The sequence below is a fragment of the Balearica regulorum genome, chromosome 35, assembly GCF_011004875.1.
Source record: "Balearica regulorum gibbericeps isolate bBalReg1 chromosome 35, bBalReg1.pri, whole genome shotgun sequence".
Lineage (NCBI taxonomy): Eukaryota > Metazoa > Chordata > Aves > Gruiformes > Gruidae > Balearica > Balearica regulorum.
This window is the reverse complement of record NC_046218.1, coordinates 376,422-396,205: the sequence shown is the minus strand read 5'-3', so window position 1 is coordinate 396,205 and position 19,784 is coordinate 376,422. Positions and strand designations below refer to the sequence as shown.

The following is a 19,784-nucleotide window of genomic DNA, read 5'->3' as shown; positions in this document are numbered from 1 at the left end:
CGCCCCCCCCCCCCCAGTAATAAAGTTGGTGGCAGCGGCAGCCGGGTCCCTCCTTTATTGGGGGGGTTGGGGGTGGGCACGGCCTGGGGGGGAGGGGGAAAAAAAGGGGGGTCAGGGGGGGAGGGGAGGGGAGACACCCCCCTGGAGCCCCCAAAACCCCCCAGAGCCCCCCCCAGCTCCCCCCCCTAAATCCCTCAGGACCGCCCCAGCCCCCCAAGTGCCCCCCCCATCCCCTCAGGACCCCCCAGCCCCCCAAGTGCCCCCCCAGCCCCCCAAGTGGTGCCCCCCCCTCACCGTGCCCCCGCAGGGTCAGACACGCTCTGGGGGGGTCCCAGTTCCGGGGTCTCGGCCTGGGGGGGGAGGGGACGGCAGCTCCCCTCCCCCCCCCCTCAAGGCGTGGTAGAGGCGGCACCCAGCCCCCGCCCTGCAGGGACACCGCTGGGGGCGGGGCCGCCACGGGACACGCCCACCATGGCCAGGGCCCCGCCCCCAACCCCCTGTGGCCCCGCCCCTGGCCCCGCCCCCGGTTTCCCCGTGGTCCCACCCACCCCGTGTTCTGCCGCTGCGGCCCCGCCCCCCTGTGGCCCCGCCCCCTGTGGCCCCGCCCCCTCACCTCTGAGCCAATCCCCGCTGGCGCTGCAGCGCCCCCTGCTGGCTCAGGTGCTCCCGCCGCCGCTGCTCCACCCGCCGGCGCAGCTGGAACCGGTCACGTGGGTCCCGGCACGGGGCGGGGGGGGGGGATATAGGAGGGAGGGGCGGGGGGATATGGGGGGGAGGGGCGGGGGGATATGGGGGGAGGGGCGGGGGGGATGGGGGAGGGGCGGGGGGATATAGGGGGGAGGGGCGTCCCACCTGCTCCCGTCTCTCCGTGGCCTCGCGCACCTTCGCCTCCAGCTCCTCCTTGGGGGGGGGGAGCACCCATGGGACCCCCCCCAGCCCCTATAGAGCCCCCCCCCAACCCCTACAGACCCCCCTATAGATTCTCCCAAACCCCTGTAGACCCCCCAACCCCCCCCCCCAACCCCTATAGGACCCCCTGCAACCCCTATGGACACACCCCACCCCCAATACCTATGGAACTCCTCCAACCCCTATAGACCCCCCCAAACCCCTATAAGACCCCCCCAACCCCTACAGAACCCCCCCATAGACCCCCCCCAAATCCCTATAGACCCCCAACCCCTATAGAACCCCCCTATAGAACCCCCCCCAACCCCCATAGATCCCCCAAACCCCTATAGAACTCCCACACAACCCCTATAGGACACCCCCCCCACAGCCCCTATAGAACCCCTTCAAGCCCCTATAGACACACACCCCCAGCCCCTATAAAACCCCCCAACCCCTATAGAACCCTCCTATAGACCCCCCCAAACCTCTATAAGACACCCCCCCACCCCCACAGAACCCCCCTATAGAACCCCCCAAACCCAATACATCCCCCCAACCCTTATAGAACCCCCTAAAGACCCCCCCAAACCCCTATAAGACCCCATCCCCACCCCCTATAGAACCCCCCCATAGACACCCCCCCAGCCCCTATAAAACCCCCCAACCCCTATAGAACCCTCCTATAGACCCCCCCAAACCTCTATAAGACACCCCCATAGAACCCCCCTATAGAACCCCCCAAACCCAATAGATCCCCCCAACCCTTATAGAACCCCCTAAAGACCCCCCAAACCCCTATAAGACCCCATCCCCACCCCCTATAGAACCCCCCCCATAGACACCCCCCCCAACCCCCTATAAGACCCCCCCCAACCCCTATAGTCCCCATCCCCGGCCATACCTGACGCAGCCGCCCCCCCAGCGCCCCCCTCCAGCGTCGCAGCAGGTTCCGTCCCTTCCCCAGCTGGGTCAGGGCGGGGGGCAGGGTCCCCCCCAGAACCTCCACGGCTCCCCCGTACCCCGACTTCAGCTCCCGCCAACGGCTCCGCGCCAAGCGCCCCGCTTCGCCTGCGGGGACACGCCCGCAAAGGGGGGGGAGGGGCCTTGAGTAGCCACACCCCCTTTCTCAAAAGCCCCGCCCCACTAATCCCCTCCCCCACCCCCAAAACCCCCCCTCCCCCCCCCTTCGGGGGGGGGAGGGGGGGTTTTGGGGGTGGGGGAGGGAGGAACGTGACACTCACGTGGGTCTGGGGGAGTTTGGGGGGGCCCCGGGTTCTCGATCACCCCCAGAAGAAGACGCAGAACTCGCAGCTGAGTCAGCAACAGCTTCTGCTTGCGGCGGGTGTCCTGGGGAAGGGGGGGGGGGGTTAGGGGAGGTTATAGGGCGCTGTGGGGTACCAGAGAGTAGTTATGGGGGGTAGATGTGGGTGCTATGGGGCGGTTATGGGGTGCTGTGGGCAAAATGGGGCGCCAGTTGGTAGTTTGGGGTGCTGCGGGGTACCATAGGGTAGTTACGGGGTAGGTATGGGTGCTATGGGGCAGTTATGGGGGTGCCAGTGGGCAGAAATGGGTGCTGTGGGTACTTATGGGGTGCTGTGGGGCAGTCATGACGTGCGATGGGGGTAGCAGACAATAGTTATGGGGTAGATGTGGGTGCTATGGGGCAGTTATGGGTGCTATGGGGTGGCTGTGGGGCAGCTATGGGTGCTAAGGGGCAGTTATGGGGTACTGCGGGACAATTTTGGGGCTCTGTAGGACAGTTATGGGGCAGATACAGGTGCCATGGGGCAGTTATATGTGCTGTGGAGCAGTTGTGGGTGCCGTGGGGGGGCGGTTGTGGGTGCTGTGGGGCAGCCGTGGGTCTCACCACCAGATGCTCGACCAGGACGCGAGCCGGGACCTCGCCTTCCTCCTCCTCCAAGGCCAAGGCGGCCTCGAGTGCTTCCAGCGCCCTGGGGACACGCGTGGGGGGGACACAGGGACACACCCCCCCCCCCAGGGACACGCGTGGGATCAAGGGAACACTTCGGGGACCCCCGTGGGGATGAGACACACACACCCCCCACACCAGAGACGCGTGGGGAGCCAGAGACCCTCAGTTGCGACACGGAAACCTCCCCCCCGGGGACCCTCATGAGGACCCGGGGACCCTCCAGGGACACGCGTGGGGAGCTGGGGACACACACACACTCCCCCATAGGGACGGGATGATTCCCTGGGACCCCCCCCCCGTGGGGACACGAAAACCCGCCCGGGGACCCCCACGAAGACCGGGGACCCTCCAGGGACACGCGTGAGGAGCCGGAGACCCCCGTGGGGTCACAGAAACCCCCCAGGGACACGCGTGGGGACGGAGGGACCCCCGTGGAGACCGATCCAAGATGGCGGCTCCCCTCAGGAACCGGGGGGGCGTCGCGTGGCCCCTGAGGAGCCCCCCCGCGCATGCGCACTCGCTCACCCCCGCGCGCGCTCCAGCCGCCCCGCCGCAGCCATCGCCGTTGCTTCTTCCCGCGCTCCCGCCTCGCCCCGCCCACGCCGGCAGAAGCCACCAATCACAACCCGCTCCCGCCCACCCCACTCCTTAGCACACGCCTTCCGGCGCGCCGGCAACCAATCACCGAACAGCACCACCTCATCGGTGAGGAAAGACCAATCGCCGCATGCGGGAGGAACCCGGCCCACCCGTTGCCGTGGAGACGAAGTAGGGCGACGCCATTTTGGAAGGGGAGGAGCGTGGAGGCCGCCATTTTGGGGGCGGGGAGTGGAGGCCGCCATTTTGGGAGGGGCTGGGGGTACTGGGACATACTCGGGTGGGCTGGGAGGGGCCTCCACGGGGCTGTGGAGCCTCTATAGGGTGGTGCCTCCCCCCCCCCCCCCAAAAAACCATTTCACCTCTTTCCACCATGCCCCAAATCGGGGGGGGCCCTTTATTGCCCCCCATGACCCCGCCCCTGAGTTGGGGGGGAGGGTGGGGGAGGGGCGACCCCCAAGTTGGGGAGCAGGGTGGGGGGAGGGGCATCACACACACCCCACCCCCCCCCCTCATCGGCGCCGCCTCCGCACCAGGGTCCAGCCGTCAGGGGGGGCAGGGGGTGTCCCGCACTCCATCGCCTGGAAGGGGGGGGTTGGGGGATGACATCATCAGTGTCACGCTCCTCTTTCGGTGACATCATCAGGGCGTGGCTACCCCACCCCACGCCATCATCCCCCATTTGCTGACCCCTCCCCACAAGTCAATGACATCATCACTTATCCCCCCTCCTGTGAGTCTCCAGGGTGCCACCCCCATTCAATGACATCATCAACACCACCCCCCCAATTCGATGACATCACCACTGCCCCGCCCAACCCCCCAGGGACTCCTGGGGGGGGCGGGGTCTCCCCCGCGATTCAATGACATCATCGCGGCCCGCATCCCCGGCGCCCTCCCCTCGGTAAAGTGACATCACCGGCGCCCCACGCCAATGGAGTGACATCACCAGCGCCCCGCCCCTCACCTCCTCCTCCTCACGGCTCTCTTCCTCCTCGGGGGGTGTGGCCGGGTGGGCGTGGCCAATCTCCAGGTGGGTGTGGCCAGGGTCCGGGTGGGCGGGGCCATCCCCCGGGTGGGCGGCAGCCAGGGCGGCACGGAGGGCGGGGCCTCGTCGAGCCAGAGCCCCCAGCGCCGCCCCCACCCCCCCAACGTCCCCCCGGCTGGCGCGGGAGAACAGCGAGAGCAGCTCCCGGCTCACCTGCGGCACATGCTTACTGGGATGGACTGGGAGGGGACTGGGAGGGCACTGGGAGGGGACTGGGAGGGCACTGGGATATAGTGGGATGGACTGGGAGGCTACTGGAGGGCACTGGGAGGCTACTGGAGGCACTGGGAGACTACTGGAGGGGACTGGGAGGCAGTGGGAGGGGACTGGGATATACTGGGAGGAACTGGGATATACTGGGAGCCACTGGAGGGCACCAGCCCCTCTAGCAGCTGCTCCAGGGAAGCCTGGGGGAGCAACTGGGGTGTACTGGGGGTGACTGGGGGGGGGGGCTGGGAGGCTACTAGGGGCTTACTGGTTCATACTGGTTCATACTGGTTTATACTGGGAGCCCACCTGCCGCAGGCTGCCGTCCTCCACCACGGTGTCGAACTCGTTGTCCATGACCTCGGCCAGGAACTCCTCCACCTCCTCCTCCCCCAGCTCCGCTGGATTTTGGGGGGGGGGGGGGGTGGTGGTGTTGGTCACCCCTCCCCCCACCCTGAGGGGTGGGGGAGGGGCAGGGGTGGGGGAGGGGCGGGGCCTCACCATTTTGGGTGAAAAACTCCTGGAGGGCTCCGGCCAACCAAGCGGCTTTTTCGGGTCCTTGGGGCCCCCCGAAACCGTGAGCCAGCGCCAGCTTTGGGGGGGGGAGGGGCGTGTCGTACAACCCCTCCCCCACCCCGTGGGCCGCTTTGGCCCCTCCCCCCCATTTCCCCTCCCCCCACCCCTTCAGGTCTCACTGGGGGACCCCAAAGTGTCGTGGCCCCTCCCCCCTCCCCGGTGTCCCCCCTCCCCGGTGTCCCCCCTTCCCCCACACCCCCTCCCCCTTTATCACCCCCACTCCCCCCCCTCAGGCCCCCTCCCCCCCCGATGCCCCCCACCCCCTCCCCTCCCCCCAGGCCCCCTCCCCCCCACTCCCTCCCTCCCCCTCCCCCCCTTCTCCCCCTCCTTCCCCCTCCCCGTCCCTCCCCCCTCCCCCCCGGTGCCCCCACCCCCTCCCCTCCCCCCCTTCTCCCCCTCCTTCCCCCTCCCCGTCCCTCCCCCCTCCCCCCCGGTGCCCCCCACCCCCTCCCCTCCCCCCCAGGCCCCCTCCCCCGCCCCTCTCGCCGCCCTCCCCCACCTGCAGCGCGGCCCAGCCGCCCAGCACCGCCCGCACCCCCTGGGCGAACAGGCCCCTCTCGTCCACCCCGGGCGCCGCCATCTTGGACGTTGACTCAAGCCCTTCCTAAGCGAGCGCCGAGTTACCGATCGCGGGCCGAGCGCCGAGCGATCGGTGTCGGTGGGCGGTGCCAAAGGAGGAGGCGGGGCTTAAAGCGGAGGCCGGCGCGTACTACAGTTCCCATCGGCCCCCGCGCGGCGGCGGTCACGTGACGCAGGTGAGCGGGAGGGGCGGGGGGAGGGAGGGAGGGGAGCGGGGCCCTATAGGGGCTATAGGGGCTATGGGGGGGGGCCCTGGGGGGGGGCTGTGGGGGGTGGGGCGGGTGTAGAGGGGCCGTGGGCGGGGGGGTGTGGGGCGCGCGGGAGCCATAGGGGCGCGGGGGGGGGGGGGGGGGCCGAGGGGCTGTGGGGACGTATGGAGGCGATGGGGGGTGGGGGGGGGGCCGGAGGGGCGCGCGGGGGCTGGGGGAGGATGCGGGGGCTATAGGAGGTACGGGGATGTACGGGATCTATAGGGGGTGCGGGGGCTATAGGGGGTGTACGGGATCTGTAGGGGATACGGGGGCTATAGGGGATACGGGGATGTACAGGATCTATAGGGGATGTGGGAGGATACAGGGATGTACGGGATCTATGGGGGTGCGGGGGCTGTAGGGGATACAGGGATGTACAGGATCTATAGGGGATATGGGGATGTACAGGATCTATAGGGGATACAGGGGCTATAGGGGCACGCAGCGGCATATGGGGGTGTGGGGATGTACAGGATCTATAGGGGATACGGGGGCTATAGGGGTGGGGGGCTATAGGGGCACACGGCAGGTATAGGGGATGTGGAAGCATATGGGGGCTATAGGGCTGCAGGGGATCTATGGGGGGTGTGGGGCACGTGGGGGCTATAGAGGGTGTGTGTGGGATGTACAGGGGCTATAGGGGGTGTAGGGGGACATATAGGGGCTATAGGGGGTGTGGGGCACACGGCGTCTATAGGGGATGTGGGGGTACAGAGGGTCTATAGGGGGGACACAGGGGCTATAGGGGGTGGCTACTGGTTGGGGCTGGGCATCCACCGCGCCTATAGGATCTATAGGGGGTGGGGTACAGGATGGGGGGGCAGAGCTACACCTATAGATCCCACAGCGAGCAGGCGGGGCCTGGGGTACCTATAGAATCTATAGGGGAGGGGGAGGCCACCTGCCCCTGAGAATTCCTCCCTCTGGAGGCGGCTCAAATTTTGGGGACCCCTTCTTAATTAACCCCCTCCCCCTTAATTAATCAACCTCTCCCCCAATTAATCAACCCCTCCCCAATTAATTAACCCCTCCCCTAATTAATTAACTCCCCCAATCAATTACCCCCCCCAACTTAACGAAGCCTCTTTATTTCCCCAACAGGTCCCCCCATAAGGGGGGGGGTGACCCCAAAATCGAGGCGACACCCCCCCACCCGCACCCACCCTATAGATCTATAGGGTCCCTCGGGTTAATTTGGGGGGGGGAGCACCCCAATATTTCGAGGGGGAGGGGTGACGACAATGGCTGCCGATTTGGGGGACCCCCCCGCCCCCCCGAAACGTTTCTTCCGGAAGAGCGTGGAACTGTTGGAGGACGAAGATCGGGGGTCACCGAGCGACGGGGGGGACCCCGAATTTCGCGGAGAACTTGATTTTCGGAACGCTCTCCAATTTCGGGGTGACTCGAAATATCGGGGGGACCCGAAATATCGGGGGGGCGTCGGAGGAAGGGAAGAGGTAGAAGAAGAAGCGGAGATGAAGGCGGTGGCCACCTCGCCGGGCGGAAGGTTCCTCAAATTCGACATCGAGTTGGGGCGCGGCGCCTTCAAAACCGTCTTCAAGGGCTTCGACACCGATACCTGGGTGGAGGTGGCGTGGTGCGAGCTGCAGGTGAACCCCAAAAATCAGGTTTTGGGGGGGGGCTTCGTTGAGGGGCGGGGTCGTTAAGAGGGTTTAAGATGGCGGAGGGGGGCAGCGGTGGGGTTGGTGGGGCGTGAAGCCGAAGGTTGGGGGGGGGTCAAAGTCAACGACGCCCCAAAATTCAGCATGGATGTTGTGATTGACCCATCAAATCCATCTTGAAGGTCTTCCCCAAGTCAATGACACCTCAAAATCCATCATGAATCCTATGATTGACCCCCCCGAAATCCATCTCGAACTCTTTGCAAAGTCAACGACACCCCAAAATTCCTCATGGATCCTACAGTCAGCCCCTCAAATCCATCTTGAAGCTCTTCCTCAACTCAACAACACCCCAAAAATCATCATGGATCCTACGGTTGACCCCTCAAATCCATCTTGAAATTCTTCCCAAAGTCAATGACACCCCAAACCCCATCATGAACCCTATCATTGACCCCTCAAATCCATCACAAACCCTTCCCCAAGTCAACGGCACCCCAAAAATCATCATGGACTCTGTGGTTGGCCCCTAAAATCCATCCTGAAGGTCTCCCCAAAGTCAACGACACCCCAAAAAATCATCATGAACCCTACAGTTGGCCCCTCAAATTCATGGAAGATCCCCCCAAAGCAAATGACCCCCCAAAATTCATCACAAACCTTACAGTTGGCCCCTAAAATCCATCTTGAACCCTTCCCAAAGTCAATGACACCCCAAAATTCATCATGAACCCTACCATTGACCCCCCCAACTCATCTTGACCTCCTTCCAAAGCCAGTGACCCCCCAAAATTCACCACGAACCCTACATTTGCCCCCTCTGACCCCTCGAAATTTCCTCATCCCAAGCGGCCGGTGAACCTTGGCAGCTTCTACAGTTGGGCACAAGGCCACGGCTAATTAATTACAGCATCTCTTAACGCGCTCCAAACGATCCGCGGGGAATTGAGAGAGCTTTTAGACGCGGCGGGATGAGGTTTGCCGGTGAAGGAGACGGATGATGATGATGATTTATGAATTTTGGGGGGGGGTTGATGTCGGTTCTTGCCCCCCTCCAGGACCGGAAGTTGACCAAGGTGGAGCAACAACGGTTCAAGGAAGAAGCGGAGATGTTGAAGGGGTTGCAGCACCCCAATATCGTTCGTTTCTATGACTCTTGGGAATCCACAGTCAAGGGCAAGAAGTGCATCGTCCTCGTCACTGAACTGATGACATCAGGCACCCTCAAAACGTGAGCGACGGGCATTTCGTGGCGGGCGAGGTGACGTCGTGCGGGGGAGATGATGGCGATCGGGTTCTTCTCGTCTCGCAGGTATCTCAAGAGGTTCAAGGTGATGAAACCCAAGGTGTTACGGAGTTGGTGCCGACAGATTTTGAAGGGTCTTCACTTTCTGCACACCCGTACGCCGCCCATCATCCACCGGGACCTCAAATGCGACAATATCTTCATCACCGGTCCCACTGGTTCCGTCAAAATTGGCGATTTGGGCTTGGCCACCCTCATGAGGACCTCTTTTGCCAAGAGCGTCATCGGTAAGACCCCACCCGCCGCCACGCCGAAATGCGGCCGTCAGTCGCCGGTTGTTGGCGTTCACCGTCCGTCTTGTAGGTACGCCGGAATTCATGGCGCCGGAGATGTACGAGGAACGTTACGATGAATCGGTGGACGTCTACGCCTTCGGGATGTGCATGTTGGAGATGGGAACCTCCGAGTATCCCTACTCTGAGTGCCAAAACGCCGCCCAGATCTACCGCAAAGTCACCAGCGTGGGTTCCCAGTTCTTGCCAACACGGCCCGATGCCCTCTACCGCCATGATGGTTTCTACCACCATTATGGTTCTTCTTCTTCTCGTAGGGCATCAAACCGGCAAGTTTTGACAAGGTGACGGACCCGGAGGTGAAGGAGATCATCGAAGGTTGCATCCGGCAGAATAAAACGGAGAGGTGGGAGAAGCGAGGTGACATTTGGGGACCCTCATCCCCGATGACGATCTCGGTGCTGACCACGGCCTCTCCCATCGTAGGCTTTCCATCCGGGATCTTCTGAACCACGCTTTCTTCGCCGAAGACACCGGCCTACGCGTAGAGTTGGCGGAGGAGGACGCGGGTCTCGATTCCTCCTTGGCGCTTCGGTTATGGGTGGAGGACCCCAAAAAACTAAAGGGGAAGCACAAGGACAACGAAGCCATCGAGTTTAGCTTCAATCTGGAGGCCGATGTCCCCGAGGAGGTGGCCTACGAGATGGTGAGCGGCGCCGGGGGCCAGGGGTGGTGGCGTTCGGGCGGGGACCCCAAAACCCCTCTGGGCGTGGCCCCTCCAAATTTCCCGAGGTCAACGAACCTCTAAATTTGCCATGAATCCTATGGTTGGCCCCAAAAATTCTTCTGGAACCCTTTCCAAAGTCAACGACACCCCAAAATTCATCCATGAACCCTACAGTTGGCTCCTCAAACTCATCAATGAGCCCTTCCAAAGCCAGTAAACCTCCTAATTCACCCCTGAACCCAACAGTTGGTCCCTCAAACTCATCTTGAACCCCTTCCAAAGCCAACGACTACCCAAAATTCATCCATAAACCCTACAGTTGGTCCCTCAAACTCATCTTGAACCTGTTCAGAAGTCAGTGATCCCCTAAATTCCTCCATGAACCCTACGGTTGGCCACTCAACCTCATTTTGAACCTGTTCCAAAGTCAACAGTCCTCCAAATTCACCCTTGAGCCCTACAGTTGGTCCCTCAAACTCATCTCGAACCCCTTCCAAAGCCAACAATCCCCCAAATTTAGCCTTGAGCGCTACGGTTGGCCACTCAAATTGATCTTAAACCCTTCCAAAGCCAACGGTTCTCCAAGTTCACCACCACCTGCTCCCCACGGACACCCCCCTGTCTCCCCCAACCAGGTGAAATCCGGCTTCTTCCACGAGAGTGACTCCAAAGCCGTCGCCAAATCCATCCGGGATCGTTTGACGTTGGTGAGGAAGACGAGGGAGAAGAAGCAAGCGGAAGGTCGGGGGCTCCCCGAAAGCGAAGACACTGAGGTGGACCAACATGTCCGACAGCAGCTCCTCCGGCAACAACCCCCCACCGCTGGTGAGACCCCCAACTCCCACCCCATGGCTGGTGGCCCCCCCCAAAATTTGCTCACCCTTGGTTGCTCCTCAACAGCCGATGGACTCTCGGAGAATGGTCCCATCTCAGATGCCACCAGCACCCATGGTCTCACCGGGGCACCCGAACCTGCAGCGCAGCTCCTTGGGTGCTACCAAGGAGGGTCACCAGGACCACCCCAAGATGGAGTGTCCCCAACTTGTGGCTGTAATGTCCCCTTGCAGGTGCCGGTAGGTCCCGGTGATGCCGGGTTGGGTTGGGGATGGTGGGACCACTTCCCACCGCAACACCTTGATCCAACAGGTCCCCTATGGGGTGGAGGGGACATCAACAGATGTCACCGGAGGTGCCACCACAGCGGTGCTGGAGCTACCTGGTGTTGATGGAGAGCTGGGGGTTGGTGTGACGCAGAGCCGGGGGATGTCATCGGTGGTGGTGGCACGGCTGCAGCCGGCTCCTGGGGCGCCGGGTCCGGTGATGACATCGGCGTTGCACAGCGTGCAGCCAGCTCTGGGGATGCCACCGGCTCCGGGGATGCCACCAGCTCCTGGGATGCCACCACCAGCTTCAGGAATGCCACCACCAGCCCCAGGGATGCCACCACCAGCTCCTGGGATGCCACCAGCCCTTGGGATGCCACCACCAACCGGGATGCCACCAGCCCCAGGGATGCCACCACCTATGGCGATGCCACCAGCCCAGGGGATGCCACCGGCCCCAGGGATGCCACCAGCTCCAGGGTTGCCACCACAGCTGGTGCCCACCATGCAGCCACCCGCTCCGGGCATGCCACCAGCTCCAGGGATGCCACCAACTGTGGCCATGGCCCCAGCCACAGGGATGCCACCAGCTCCAGGGATGCCACCAACCATGGGGATGCCACCACTGTCTGGGATGCCACCAGCTCCAGGGATGGCACCAACCATAGGGATGCCACCAGCTCCAGGGATGCCACCAACCGTGGGGATGCCACCTCCATCTGGGATGCCACCAGCCATGGAGATGCCACCAGCCATGGAGATGCCACCACCGTCTGGGTTGCCACCACCATCTGGGATTCCACCAGCCGTGGAGATGCCACCAACCGTGGGGATGCCACCTCCATCCGGGATGCCACCAGCCATGGGGTTGCCACCAACCATGGGGATGCCACCAGCTGTGGGGATGCCACCTCCATCTGGGGTGCCACCAGCCATGGAGATGCCACCAGCCCAAGGGATGCCACCAACCATGGGGATGCCACCTCCATCTGGGGTGCCACCAGCCATGGAGATGCCACCAGCCCAAGGGATGCCACCAGCCATGGAGATGCCACCAGCAATAGGGATGCCATCAGCCCCAGGGATGCCACCACCATCTGGGATGCCACCAGCCATGGGGATGCCACCAACCCCAGGGATGCCACCACTCCCCACCCTACCAGCGTGTCCCCCACCCGAAGACCCATCCCCTCACCCCGATCCGCCGCCGTCCTCCACTAACCTCCCAGATCCGGTGGCCTTCCTCCGCGTCCCCGAGGCCACCGCTGTCCCCGAACCTCCCGGCGTCAAACCTGACCGCGTTCGGCAACGCCGAGCCTCCTGCCCCCGCCCGGAGAGGGTTCCTCGCTTCCAACTGACCGTCCTCCAGGTCGGTGGGGGACGTTGTGGGGGGGACACACGCGAGGGATGTGGTGACACCCCATAATTTGTGTCCCCAACCCTGTAGGTCTCTTCCCCCGGGGACAACACGGTGGAATGTCAACTGGAGACCCACGACAGCAAGATGGTGACCTTCAAGTTTGACGCCGATGGAGACGCTCCTGAGGACATCGCTTGCTATATGGTGACCCCACCCCACCCTCGAACCCCAAAACTCCTCCCCCCCCCAAAAAAAACCCCTCCCCCGATTAACGCGACCCCAAAATTGTCCCCAACCCCCTTGAAGGTTGAGGACAACTTCGTGCTGGAAGGCGAACGGGAGAAGTTTGTGGAGGAGCTGAAGGCCATCGTGGCGCAGGCGCGGGGGCTCCTCGGTGGCCCCCCCGTGGACCTCCAGGTGCCCCACCCCCCCGGCTCCACCCATCCCCCCCACCCCCCACATGGACCTTTTGGCTCCAGCCCAGTTGACCCCCCCCAACGTGTCTCCCCGCAGGCAGGACCTTCTGAGCAGGCAGGAGGTGGTGAGTAGTGGGGGAAGGGAAGGGAGAGGGGACACCGATGTCCCCTCCCCAACCCTGACCACCCACCCCCCACCCCACCCCCACCAGAAGTCGCCCCCCAATCGTCACCCGTGGGTCGTTGGAGATTTTGCATCAACCAGACCATCAGGAACCGCGAAGCCACCGGTGGGTCACCCTAGAGGGGACATGGGTGGGGTGGGGGACACACCAGTGTCCCCACACCTGACCTCCATGGATTGGTGGGTGTCACCTTCTCACAGGTCCCGGGGGGCCCCCACCCAACCGGCAAGCTTTGGGGACATCCTGTGGTGGCCACGTGGTCCCAGATGTTGGTGACCCTCAAGGACCGGGGATGGTTGTCACTGCACCCCAAGATCCAGGTGGCCCTCAAGGACCAGGGATGGTCATTACTGGAGCGTTGGAGCAGGATGGCCCTGGGGCACTGGAGATGTCCAAAGCCAGTGACCTGGGTGTCCCTGAAGGACAGGAGATGATTGTCCCCAAACCCCATGAACTGGACGTACCCAAGGGACCAGAGACAATCGTCCCCAAACCCCATGAGCTTGGTGTCCCTCAAGGACAGGAGATGATTGTCCCCAAGGCCAGTGACCTGGGTGTCCCCCAAGGACTGGAGATGGTTGTCACCGCACCCCAAGACCCAGGTGTCCCCCAAGGACAGGGGACAATTGTCACTGGTGCTTGGGAGCAGGATGGACCCAGGGGACCCCAAGAGCTGGATGAACCTGTGGGACCAGAGATGATCGTCCCCAAACCCCAGGACCTTGATGTCCCCCAAGGATCAGAGACCATCGTCCCCAAACCCCAAGAGCCGGACGTCCCCCGAGGACTGGAGACGACCGTCACCGGAGCTTGGGAGCAGGATGCACCCACGGGACCAGAGGTGATTGTCCCCAAACCCCAAGACCGAGACATCCTCCAAGGACTGGAGACCATTGTCCCCAACCCCAAGACTGTTATGGCCCCCAAGGACCAGCGATGACCATCCCCAAACCCCAAGACCTTCATGTCCCTCAAAGACCATCGATGACTGTCCCCAACCCAAGACCTTGGTGTCCCTCAGACCCCAGTCCCCAGACCTTGGTGTAGCTCAAACCCCAAGATCTTGATGTCCCTCAAAGACCACTAATGACTGTCCCCACACCAAGCCTTTCCTGTCCCTCAAACCTCAAGACCTTCGTGTCTCTCAAACCCCTGATGTCCCTCAAAGACCCTGGATCACTATCCCCAAGCCCTTGATGTCCCTCAAAGACCCCCGATGACCATCCCCAAGCCCTTGACGTCCCTCAAAGACCATCAATGACCATCCCTAACCCAAAACCTTGGTGTCCCTCAAACCCCAAACCCTTGATGTCCCTCAAAGACCCCCGATGACCATCCCCAAGCCCTTGACGTCCCTCAAAGACCATCAATGACCATCCCCAACCCAAAACCTTGGTGTCCCTCAACCCCCTGCTGTCCCTCAAAGACCCCCGTTGACCATCCCCACCCCCTTCCTTTTTCGGGGTGCCCCTCTCACCCCCCTCCCACCCCCGTTTCCGCAGCCCCCCACGCCGCCGAGGACCTGGGGCCGTCCCACCGCCGCGGGCGGGGGCTACTTCGCGCTGGGCTTCACCTGCCCGCGCCTGAAGAACCCCGTCAGCAGGAAGACCTGGGGCCGCAAGATCAAGAGCTGGGCCCGGCGCCTCCGCCAGCCCCCCCCCAGCGCAGGGGGACCCCCCCGGGCAGGTAGGGGGTGGCCCCTATATATCCTATATGTACCCCACATCTGTACCTCCATATATACCCCCATATATGCCCCCATATATCCCCCCACACATATAGCTCCCATATATACCTTCCCATATACGCTCCCATATATACCTCCACACATATACCCCCATACCTTCTCATATACGCTCCCATGTATACTCCTCGACATATACTCCTATACATATCTTTGTTATAGAACCCTCATATATACTTTTCTATATATATTCTCTTGTATATAATGCCCCTATGTAGTTCTCCATATGTGCTTTCTCATATATAGTGCTCACATATACTTTTTCGTATATGCTCTCTCCTGTATAGTTTCCATATATACCCCCCCATATATAGCCCACGTGTATACTCCCGCATATATACCACTGTATACATCCACGTGCCTATATTTTTCATATATATATCTCCATATATACCCCCATTTATAGTCCCCTATATATTCCCCATATATAATTTCCGATATATAACCTACATATATACGCTCACATACATACTCCTATGCATATCCACCCATATGTACCTCCCATTCATAGCCCCCATATACACTCATTTACAGTCCCCCATACATACCCTCCATATATGCCATCTCACATATACCCCCGATATACCGCACCATATATACTCTCCCATATATAGCCCTGTCTATACCGCCACATACCCCCCTCCCCATATGTGCCCCGATTTATACCCCTCCTCTTACCCCCATTTACACTCTCCCTATACATATCCCCTATATGTCATCTATATCCCCCAATATATACGGCCCCACTCCATATATGCTATTCGTATATTCATTATATAACTTTCTCCTATATGTTCGTCATCGTATGTTCTCTCTATATGCTGCTCTTCTATGTGCTTCGCTCTCTGTAATCCTATATAGCGCTTTTCGACATCCTTTGCTCTATATTCTCCTATATGCCCTTCTCCTATATACCTTTTTCTACATAGCCTCTATGCATATACTTATGTGCTATATAGCTCTTTTTATATACCCATATATGTTTCTGTGCTATATATTCGTGCTTGTGCACACTTCCATACATACTTTTCCCATATGTACCTCATATATCTGTGCTCTACATATCTTTCCCTATACTTGTACTTACCTCTCCCCTATATACCCTTCCCCATATATATCTCTCCATATACCCCTATACACCCCGTACACCCCCCTACATGCTCCCATATACCCCTATAAACCCTCTATATATCCCCTATATACCCCTTATACCCCCCTTACCCCATATATGCCCCCATACTCCCTTTATATCTCCTACATACACCCTATACACCCCCATACACCCTCTATATTCCTCCTATACCCCTATATCCCCTATACACCCCCATACACCCCCTATACACCCCCATACACCCCCTATACTCCTGTGTATCCCCTATGCACCCCTATATACCCCTATATGTCCCCTATGTGTCCTCTATACCCCCATACACCCCTATATACTCCCTATATACCCCCATATGTTTTCTATACCCCCCCATACACCCCTATATCCCCCTATATGTCCCCTATATGTCCTCTGTACCCCCCCATACCCCCCATTTACCCCCCTGTCCCGCAGGGGAGGCGCAGGAACTCGGGGACCCCCCCCGGCGGGGGAGCTGCCAGGTGGGTCTGGGGGGGCCCGGGGGACCCCAAAATACCCCCGGGGACCCCAAAAATACCCCCAGGGACCCCCAAAACTGCCGTGGGGACCCCAAAGCTGCCGTGCAGGGACCCCCAAAATTACCCTGGGACCCCAAAACTCCCCCTCTGGGACCCCCAAAGTGAATCTGGGACCCTAAAAACATGCCCAGGGACCCCCAAAACTCCCCCCGGGAACCCAATACTGATCCCAGGGCCTCCCAAAATGTCCCCAGGGACCCCAAAACTGCCCCTGGGACCCCCAAAACTCCCCTCAGGGACCTCAAAACTGCCCCTGGGACCCCCAAAATTACCCCAGGGACCCCAAAACTATCCCTGGGACCCCCAAAGCCCCCCTCAATCTCACCCCTCCCCTATATCCTACCCCCCCCCCCCAGCAGCCTCTAACGAACCCCGAATCGACCGATCCCCCCGAAACCGATTGGGGGGAACCCAGTTCGGAAAGCGAAAGCGGGGGGGTCAAGGGGGGACCCCCCCATCCCCCAGGAGCCCCCCCTCGCCCCCCGGGTTCCCCATCGTCCCCCACGAGCAGCGACGACGCGGAGACGGACCCCGAAAACGAAGATTTGCGGGTGGAATTACGAAGGCTTCGGGAAAAGTAAATTTAAGGGGCGGGGTGTGTGTGTGTCACGGGGAGAGTTTGGGGTACCCCAATATTGGGGTACCCCCCCTCTGAACCCCTAACCCCCCCCCCCAAAAAAGGCACATTCAGGAGGTGGTGACGCTACGGGCGCAGCAGGACGAGGAGCTGCGGGAGCTGCACGGGCGTCTCCGAGCCCTGAAAGAAGCTCGAGGGGGACCCCAAAAATTTGGGGGACCCCCCCCGGGAGATTCTGGGGGATCCCCGAGAAGGATGAGGGGGGGCAAGGGAAGAGGACGGGGAAAGGGAGCAGCCGTGACAGGTTTGGGGGGGGGGAATGGGGGGGTTTGGGGTGCAGGGAGGGGTTTTGGGGTGAAATGGTGGGGTTTGGGGGGAAATGGGGGGTTTGGGGGGAAATGGGGGGTTTTGGGGTGCAGGGAGGGGTTTGGGGGTGAAATGGTGGGGTTTGGGGGAAATGGTGGGGTTTGGGGGTGAAATGGGGGGTTTTGGGGTGCAGGGAGGGATTTGGGGGTGAAATGGGGGGTTTGGGGTGCAGGGGGGTTGGGGTGCGGGGAGGGGGGTTTTGGGGTGAAATGGGGCATTTTGGGGGTGAAATATGGGGGTTTGGGGCTGAAAGGGGGTGCAGGGGGGTTTGGGGTGAAATGGGGTTTTTTTGGGGGTGCAATAGGGAGCTTTGCCGTACGCTGGAGGGATTCGGGGAGCTCCCCCTTCCCCCCCCAATCCTGGCTAGCCCCCCCAAAAACCCCTTTCCCCTCCCCCCTACAGGCCCCCCAACCCCCCAGGTGCCCCCAAACCCCCCCCCAGCCCCCCAAAAAAAGGGACTTTTCACCGACGACCTGCACCGGTTGGTGGACGAGTGGGTGCAGGATACGACCCGAGCCCAGGTAATTTTTGGGGCCCGAACCCCCATTTTTTTGGGGTGCTGGGGGGGAGGGGCTGTGCACCCCTACACCCCATTTTTGAAGTGCTGGGGGGGGTTCCCCAATACCTAAACCCCCTTTTTTTTCCCCCAAATCCCACAGGGAACCTCGTCGTGGGTGACTGCCCGGATGACCCCCCAAAAATGGGGGGTACCCCCCAAAAAAACAGCCTCCATGGGGGGAGGGGCTCCCCCCTTCCCACCGGGGGCTGAGTGAAGTGCCCCTCCCCCCCGGTCCCCTAAAACCGCTGCTCTCTCCCTCCCCAAATCCCTTTGTTTCACCCCAAAATCTCCCTATTTCGGGGCTCTCCCCCCCTCCAAGGGATGAACCCCCATTTTTCAGCCCCCAAATTGCCTTGTTTTACCCCAAAATGACTTTTTTTGGGGGGGGGCACTCCCCCTTTTTTGTGCCTCCCCCTGTGAGATGAACCCACTTTTTTCGGACCCAAAATTGCCTGGTTTCACCCCAAAAACTCCCATTTTGCCCCCTCCCTTCCCCACTAGGTGACCCCAATTTTCAGCCCCCAAATCACCTGATTTCACCCCAAAACTCCCCATTTTTGGGGCCCTTTCCCTCCCCTCATGGGGTCACCCCAAATTCAGCCCCCAAATCCCCTCATTTCACCCCAAAACCCTGGGGTTTTGCCCTTCCCCCCATGGCTCACCCCACTTTTCGGCCCTAAAATCTCCACTTTTTACCCCAAAACCCCTTTTTCGGGCCTATTGCCCTTTTACGGGCCCTCCCAGTGAGGTCACCCCAATTTTTAGCTCCTAAACGGCCTCGTTTCACCCCAAAACGCCATTGCTTGACTCCTACCCCTCATTTTTCCCAAAATCCTCATTTTTTTCCCCTAAAAAAACCAACCAAGAGCCACAAAACCACCATATTTCGCCCCAAAATCCCCCCCCCAGCGCGGGCCTGGGAATTCCCCTTCGTGCAGCTGTGGCGAAACTGGCTGTACTGGTGTTACTGGTGACCCCCCCCCCCCAATACTGGTTGTACTGGTGCGACTGCCCCTCCCCCCACTTCACCCTTCCCCCCCCATTTTTGGGTCATTTCTTTGTGTTTTCCGCCCATTTACTTCACCCCTTCGCCAACCAGCGAAGTTTTGAGGTGAATTCCCGGGGGTTCGGGGTTGGGGGGGGGGTGTAGTTTATTTTGGGAGTGAAAATTGTTAAAAAGCGCGACCCCCCCCCCCCCCCCGAAAATTAAAAAAAAAAAAAATTAAAAAAAAAGGCGTGGCGGGGTGGTTGCCACTCCCAAGATGGCCGCAGCGCTGCGACTGCCCCCCAAGATGGCGGCGCCCTCCTCAAAATGGCCGCGCCCTCCTCAAAATGGCGGCGCCCCCAATGCACCGCCTATGGGGAGGAGTGTAAGGAGCTTGCCCTTCTCAAGATGGCGACCGCGACCTTCTCAAGATGGCGTTGCCACCCGGTCAAAATGGCGCCTCGGCCCCGCCCTCTCCCTCCCCGTTTCCGCGTTTGAATAAAACTTTATCGGGTGGCCGGTAGCCGGGCAGGAGCCTCGGCGGTGGCGGCGGAACCGGGGCCGGGTCGGGAACGGGTTGCGGTAACCGGAAGGTGGTGATAGATCGACGGGAAGAAGCCTCGGGCCCGGCCGGTGAGGCCTGAGGCCTAATCGGAAGGTGGCGGTGGGAGACGCGTAGGCCTCGCGGGGCGCCTGGGGCCTTGTAGGCCTCAAGGTGGGGGGACGGACCCTATAGGTCTCTGAGGAGGGGGGTGAGGACCCTATAGAGCCGGGGGAAGGAGGAGGGGGAGGCCCTATAGGCCCTTTAAGGGGACCCGGGGCCCTGTAAGCGTTTGGAGTTCTATAGGCCCCGT

At 61.2% G+C, this 19,784-nt stretch overlaps 3 protein-coding genes across 4 annotated transcripts; 1 reads left to right on the top strand and 2 right to left on the bottom strand.

Annotated features, from left to right (window-relative positions):
- Positions 1-304: 304 nt before the first annotated feature.
- On the bottom strand, positions 305-3,419 carry ZWINT (ZW10 interacting kinetochore protein). Its single transcript, XM_075738771.1, has 7 exons — positions 3,350-3,419; positions 2,759-2,843; positions 2,133-2,238; positions 1,793-1,959; positions 853-900; positions 614-696; positions 305-424 (listed from the first exon to the last, which is right to left on the bottom strand). Exons 1-7 carry the CDS (start codon positions 3,382-3,384, stop codon positions 310-312), a joined length of 639 nt encoding a protein of 212 aa, XP_075594886.1. The 5' UTR covers positions 3,385-3,419; the 3' UTR covers positions 305-309.
- Positions 3,420-3,933: 514 nt separating this feature from the next.
- On the bottom strand, positions 3,934-5,883 carry TSR2 (TSR2 ribosome maturation factor). The gene is made up of 5 exons (XM_075738679.1): positions 5,752-5,883; positions 5,178-5,268; positions 4,986-5,077; positions 4,389-4,622; positions 3,934-4,002 (listed from the first exon to the last, which is right to left on the bottom strand). The coding sequence occupies exons 1-5, from the start codon at positions 5,830-5,832 to the stop codon at positions 3,934-3,936; spliced, it is 567 nt and encodes a 188-aa protein (XP_075594794.1). The 5' UTR covers positions 5,833-5,883.
- A 77-nt stretch (positions 5,884-5,960) lies between these two features.
- WNK3 (WNK lysine deficient protein kinase 3) lies at positions 5,961-19,671 on the top strand. Of its 2 annotated transcripts, XM_075738698.1 has the most exons (21): positions 5,961-6,007; positions 7,184-7,692; positions 8,763-8,935; positions 9,017-9,237; positions 9,314-9,471; positions 9,561-9,649; positions 9,730-9,949; positions 10,606-10,795; positions 10,871-11,043; positions 11,117-12,442; positions 12,521-12,637; positions 12,740-12,850; positions 12,947-12,975; positions 13,060-13,139; positions 13,235-13,875; positions 14,537-14,720; positions 16,340-16,386; positions 16,803-17,020; positions 17,125-17,324; positions 17,789-17,907; positions 18,046-19,671. In XM_075738698.1, the coding sequence occupies exons 2-21, from the start codon at positions 7,324-7,326 to the stop codon at positions 18,157-18,159; spliced, it is 4,779 nt and encodes a 1,592-aa protein (XP_075594813.1). In that variant the 5' UTR covers positions 5,961-6,007; positions 7,184-7,323; the 3' UTR covers positions 18,160-19,671. The 2 variants fall into 2 exon arrangements, with proteins under 2 accessions (XP_075594813.1, XP_075594814.1); XM_075738699.1 differs by lacking the exons at positions 5,961-6,007; positions 14,537-14,720; positions 16,340-16,386; ... (2 more) ...; positions 17,789-17,907; positions 18,046-19,671 and adding an exon at positions 13,924-14,500 and having other exon boundaries at positions 6,962-7,692.
- Positions 19,672-19,784: the final 113 nt, after the last annotated feature.